The 6703-nt window shown below is 30.0% G+C and overlaps 1 protein-coding gene across 2 annotated transcripts in view; it reads right to left on the reverse strand.

The window, feature by feature from the left end:
• Nucleotides 1–5801, reverse strand: part of LOC145041014 (RING finger protein) — an 11452-nt gene extending 5651 nt beyond the window's left edge. Inside the window, exons 1-3 of one of the 2 annotated variants that reach the window (XM_078988901.1) lie at nucleotides 4480–5801; nucleotides 4240–4290; nucleotides 4004–4076 (exon numbers count right to left, since the gene is read on the reverse strand). In XM_078988901.1, the coding sequence (XP_078845027.1) occupies nucleotides 4004–4076; nucleotides 4240–4290; nucleotides 4480–5372 (1017 nt within the window). In that variant the 5' untranslated portion in view covers nucleotides 5373–5801. The remainder of the gene's footprint in view (nucleotides 1–4003; nucleotides 4077–4239; nucleotides 4291–4479) is intronic. The other variant, XM_078988900.1, reaches the window with a different exon arrangement.
• Nucleotides 5802–6703: the final 902 nt, after the last annotated feature.

A 6703-nucleotide genomic window follows, 5' to 3' on the forward strand; every position in this document is an offset into this window, starting at 1 on the left:
ACATGTCGATTTCAAAGTAAATAAACTTACACACATCTCTGGTTACCTCATTAAAATTACCTATGATCCTACGATAAATAACATATATAACAGCATACAATTTTTGCAACTTGACGGGGTAGAAATGTAATTGTCGTTAACCTAGTCATTTTTTTATTGATTTGAAAAAAAGAATGAACAGAATGTACAAAATAGAATATATACATCTAGTTATGATTACATGGTTGACGGTGGAAAGACGTGCCTGACGACATGGGAATGGGAATATATATGGCTCACCTAATCCATCTATTATATAATAGTTATGTTAAAACAGCCGTGTATATATATATATATATATATATATATATATATATATATATATATATATATATATATATATATATATATATATATATATATATATATATATATATATATATATATATATATATATATATATATATATATATATATATATATATATTATAGCATGGTTCATTTCCATAAAAATTAGATAGACCAAAACTTAAATCAAAACAAAAACCATGTTTATTATTCCAACTACTTTAATTTAACTATATATCTCCTATACGGCATATCAAGAAGTTGACCTTTCGTATTAATTATTAAATAACAATTTCAAAAGAATAGTTAACATACGCTAGTTCATTCTATAAAAGATGTCAATGAGAATGTTTATTGCCACATGTACACAAACAAATACACACACACACACATATATATATATATATATATATATATATATATATATATATATATATATATATATATATATATATATATATATATATATATATATGAGAGAGAGAGAGAGAGTGTTGTTGGTGGTTGCATGTAGAGATGATGATATATAGTTTGATTAGAGGACGATAGTATTGACAGACTTTCTTACTTGTTGGCATGTAGCAAGATCGAATGGATCCAAATTATGGTAGCATGTGTTGACGTCGTCTATGCTTGAAAATTATTGCTTCTATCCTTTAGAAGTAAAATCTCTTCGCATATTTATTATTTCTTACCTACTCTCAGTTCCTCTATATATATGAATCTTTTTCTTTATTTAAATTTTCATATATCATTACCTCTTCGCGCGTATATATTTATATATATGGAGCATACTAATATCTAATGATGGAAGCGAATTAGCCACAGGGAAGCATATATCCTAATACCTCAGAGATAGTACTCAAATATATAACCAAATACGTAACAAATATGCTGTTGAAAGAAAACGTAACAAATATGCAAGATTTTTGGATTAGTCTAGTATTCTCCGGTACACACATCATCCTATCTGAAGATTTTAACAAACATTCTCTTGAAAACGTTACTTCTTTTAAGAATTGGGCACCAATGATATATGTGCTGTGTAGTAAAGTCTTGAGTAATTAGTACTATATTCCAATAGCAACATTAATAATTAAGTGTGGTACAAAGTATACAAGCAAGTGCCTTGTTTATAATCCGGCGCTAAGAATATGCTTACCACTCTTCACTCCATGCAGCAGTTTGTGCAAATATATTCAACAAATTACTGTACACACATATTACACAAAGCTAAGACGTACTGTTGTTTTCTTTTTGTAGAAGAAAAAGCGATTTTATATATAAAAGCTAGCAGCAAGCAAGGAGCTTATCAAATCAAAGAAGCATTAATTCTGTTGATGAAGGATTACAAGAGAAATTTGTCAAAAAGTTGTGAAATGTGTGGAGTTTTAATTTGGTAGCAAAAAAAAAATATGGGTGTCACTTTCTGACCTTTATGAAACATGCTAATTAATATCACAAAACCAAAAAACGATGACCATCAAATATATATGTTGTATAAAAAAATTTCCAAGTTCCCTGACAGTACTTTCAGCAAATACACTTATATATTTTTACGAGAGATTGAATTACAAAAGCAATAATGTTGGTGATGCAATATATAGTTCCTTTCACATGCATACAAGCTTGAAATTCAATATATATCTTCATCATGCATGTTAACTATTGTTAACGGCGATAGAGTTTTTACATGCTTTCTAAAATGAACATAAATCTTTGTACGTCCATAATCCATATACCATCTATTATATATAATTATATATGCGTTTTAATGTGAATATATTATATTGCTTATATATAGAAGGCCTTTGTTTAAAACTTACACCTTGTAATCATTTTGTTAAGAATTACTGTGATCAGAGATATATTAAATAGGTCTTTTTGTAAAAAAAAAGAAAAAAGAAAAAAAAAAAGAAATATTAATTAGCTTGGATATATATATATATATATATATATATATATATATATATATATATATATATATATATATATATATATATATATATATATATATATATATATATATATATAGTTCTGAGTTATCGTGCGAACAAAAAAAAAACGTGAAAACGTGCGAACTTATAATCTACTCAATATTTTTCAAAACCGAAATCGCCGATCTTCTTTAAATGATACGTTTAAGCTATATTTAGGTTTAAAAAAAGATTTAACAAACTTTTTTATATATATTTTTGAAATTTGTATGCATACTAAATATGTGTAGTTATATGAACGGTTAATAAACACAATCAACAGTTATATGATTGCTAATTGTATTCATCAGTAATTCATATGACTGCTAATTATGCATAAAAATCAATATATCCAGGAAAATCAAAAGATAATAAAAAATAAATAAATAAAATAATCGTCAAATTTTTTTTTTGAGCATAGATATTCTTAAAAATACCATTTAGAGAATATTTTGGTTTTTATTTTAAAAAATGATGAGTTGATTATTAGTTCGTAAATTCTCGCTAATGATTTGATTTCCAAAAGAATCTCTCTCTCTCTCTCTCTCTCTCTCTCTCTCTCTCTCTAATTAAGGATCTAGCTAAAATGAGAATTAGACTAGGGGAGTGGGTGCGGTTTCATCAGCGATTTCGCAACATGATCACCCAAAACACCGTTTCCTCTCGACGGTAGGAACCATACTTTCTCTCTCTTCACCTAAATAGTGTCGCACTCCTACTTTCAATCTTCTTTCTCCAATTGTTTCTCTCTTCTAAATCTCATGTACGACAAAAACACTTTATGTAATAAATTTAACACGATATTTATGTAGTGTCTATGTGGCAGATGAGAGAATACGGTTCTTATGGCATTGCCCCGGCCTTTTATATATATATATATATATATATATATATATATATATATATATATATATATATATATATATATATATATATATATATATATATATAAAATCAACAACCTAAGCAAGAAAGGAAGGGGTAGGTGTATGCTTGATGATGGTAGCACGTAGTTTTCCACATTCCATTAACTTGAGGCCTACACGATGTTTCCTTGAATTTTTGCCAAAGGATCATATATTACTTGCTAACGAATACAATAACCAAATTAACATACCTAAGTGTACTTTTAACGTGGGTGTTATTTCCCCAATTGAACTAATAATTAGTACGAATAATTTTTGTATTACCATACCATGAAGGCTACCTAGCTAGAAATATACTAGACACCTAATTCTGATGTTACTGATCGAGAAAAAGATTAACACTATATATAGACAGTTTCAGTCCATTCGAATTTGTTCTCATGTTTCTTTCATCAACCATATTCTTGCAGGTTTGGATGATTTCCTCCTTTGGACTATTTCCACAATCCCCAACCTTTTCTTTCTTTCTTTACAATGAGTAGTCAGTAAGGTTTAAACTTAGCGTAAAAATATATGAAGGAGACAAGTATTGATGACTAGGAGGAAATTGTGTATATACCTTGTTAGCTAGAATATGACAAGCTAAGTGACAACTACTTCTAATTAAGCTTAGTCTAATTATCAGTTAGTATGCAGGTTTATATATATATATATATATATATATATATATATATATATATATATATATATATATATATATATATATATATATATATATATATATATATATATATATATCCAGAGAATTAATGGAGTATTATGGTTTTGACATACCTCAAATTCGCTCTCCAGTTTGAGTTTATTAACCAAATACTTGATTAACAATCGAACGGTCATCCTTCCATCCCTGTGCATTAACACCTCTCTATTAATGGGAAATATATATATATATATATATATATATATATATATATATATATATATATATATATATATATATATATATATATATATATATATATATATATATATATATATGTGCTTGTTTTATTGATTAAGATGCTACTTACTTGATTCTAAGGTAGCTCTTCGGTACTTGAGGCAAATAAGGTTCTTTTGTTCTACATTAAATATTCGTCACAGAAAATTAAAAACATAAGTCCATGAATGGCAATTGGCTTCTCGTTCCAAAAAATGAAGTAAGTAAATTAAAAAAAAAAGAAAAGAAAATATGCAAAAACTACAACTCAAAATAGAGAAAAACGATAAACAGTTAAAATAACATAGTTAGGGTTTTGGTGACAGCTTACTGGTTTTGCGATGCTTGAAGAATAAACCAAACACCAGAATGAGGTCTTCTGGGTGGATCCACGACTCGTAAATCGATACGGGGTGGTGGTCCGGTAACATCTATGCCACCGTGGAAATGGAGTGGTCGGCCTTGATAAGAACCTGAAGCTGGTGGTTGCTCCAAAGAAGCAGAAAACGATGGGGATGAAGATAGATGAGGATTAAGCGTTAGCGGATAAGACCTAAACGGCAGAAAATTGTTGTCGTATTGTTGATCATGATGAATAAAAGTGATGGCGGGTAGGGAATCAATAGTAGTACTAGCAGGCGACCCCCGATGTTGTTGCAAAAAGAAGGTCGGCGATGGGGCTGCTGTTATGGTCGGGAGAGAACCTCGAAAATCTGGAGCTTGAAAACCGAGGTGGTGCTGGTGCGGAGGAGGAATAGGAAGAGGAGCTGCAGTTAAATTAGTTAGCGGCCTCATCAATATTTGTTGTGAGGAAGTCTCACCGCCACCGCTGCTGCTACCGCTGCCACCAGGTAACAGATCAAGCTCGACTAATCTTGGACCCAACGAAATTTGGTGGTCGGGTCTATGGTAATTATGACTCGTCGTCGACTGCACATGAGTACCGCCTCCTAAACTCAATTGTAGCCACCCTCCATCATCTTCTTTGTTAATCTCTTGATGAATATTATCCTGCTTGGAGCTTGATCCTGCCGTTTCTTCGTTGTTAATACTAATCTCCGTTCTTGATTCATCTTCAGCCATTAGATCGGATGCTCCGCCTAAGCTGATGAAACACTCATACTCACCTTCCAAATAACGCCGCCCACCACCGCAAGCCCCACCATAACAACCGAAACTATCTTTCTTCCTGAGGTTTTGCCGATGAACAGGAAACATGGTCATATTGAAAAACTCAAAAACCAAACCCCGTATGATAGATGAATACTATGATTAGCATTGACTTGCAGCTTCAGCATACCAAATAAGTCCATATGAACAACAGTGTTTAGACAGCAGCAAAGAGTCGAAGACACGACGCTTTTGGGCAATCAAGATGAGACTTAGAAGCATATTTGGGAGATAGCCATTGACCAAGAAGAAAGATTTGGATAAGTTTGGTTGGCGTGTGTATTTATATTTATATATATATACAAAGGAGAAGAGAGGACAAGAAAAGAAGGAGAATAAGAAGAGTTGGAGCAAAATCTCAGTACCTTGCTTCCATTTATTCTGTTGTTTTGGAAGTTTGCGAATCTGTTTTCATTTCTTTTCCGCGGAAGAGGAGATGAGAAGATGGAACAAAGAGAGACTTTGTTATTAAATTTTGTTTCTAAATAGAAAATGGGATGGGTGTTACTTTTCAATCCCATTATTTTATCAATTATTCTATTTTTTGTTTTCAGTATATATATTCTCTTTTCAACCCTTTTTGGTCCGGCCACGTAAATAGATTTTCTTCGTTTTTTTTTTTCCTACAAAAATACTATTAGCAATGATTTTACAACCTTTTCTTTGCACGACCACTGTTATTATCTATATATACGTCAAAATAATAATCAAAAAATATGAATCAAATTAAATTAGTTTTCATTTTAAAAATTTTAAAGTGTGGCGTTTGACTTTTTATATCGACACCCTCTTAAAAAAGAAGTTAATAAACTAAGACGTACTACTAATTACTTCTAATACAAAAAGAGGGTAATAAAAAACACATAAACCTATAAACAATAGAAAATAAATACAAATACATAGACATTTTGAGATATTTAATTTAATTTTTTTTTTTACTTTATATATATATATATATATATATATATATATATATATATATATATATATATATATATATATATATATATATATATATATATATATATATGAGGTTTCAATCGAGAAAACAAAAGTTGAGAATGAGATAATTATTCTCAACCACACATTTATTTTGCCGCAAAAAACTTAGACATACTTGGCGGAATGGGTAACGGATATACATGTCTCTTCCAACCAAATATGTTTCCTTAGAGCATTGGGTGTGGGCAACAATTTGCAACACCAAGTTGTGCCACCTCACATGTCACATAAGCAAGTGGTGTTATAACATCAAATGGGAAAATGGACAATAAAATCCAAGACCAACTTTTTGAAAATAAATATGTTTTATTTTTGATTTTTTTTCGAAGTTGGGGTTTTTTTTTCACTTTTTCGTTTTTTTTTTACTTTTTGCATTTTTTTAA

Source organism: Lactuca saligna, chromosome 4 (assembly GCF_052625555.1).
Source record: "Lactuca saligna cultivar CGN05327 chromosome 4, ASM5262555v1, whole genome shotgun sequence".
NCBI lineage: Eukaryota > Viridiplantae > Streptophyta > Magnoliopsida > Asterales > Asteraceae > Lactuca > Lactuca saligna.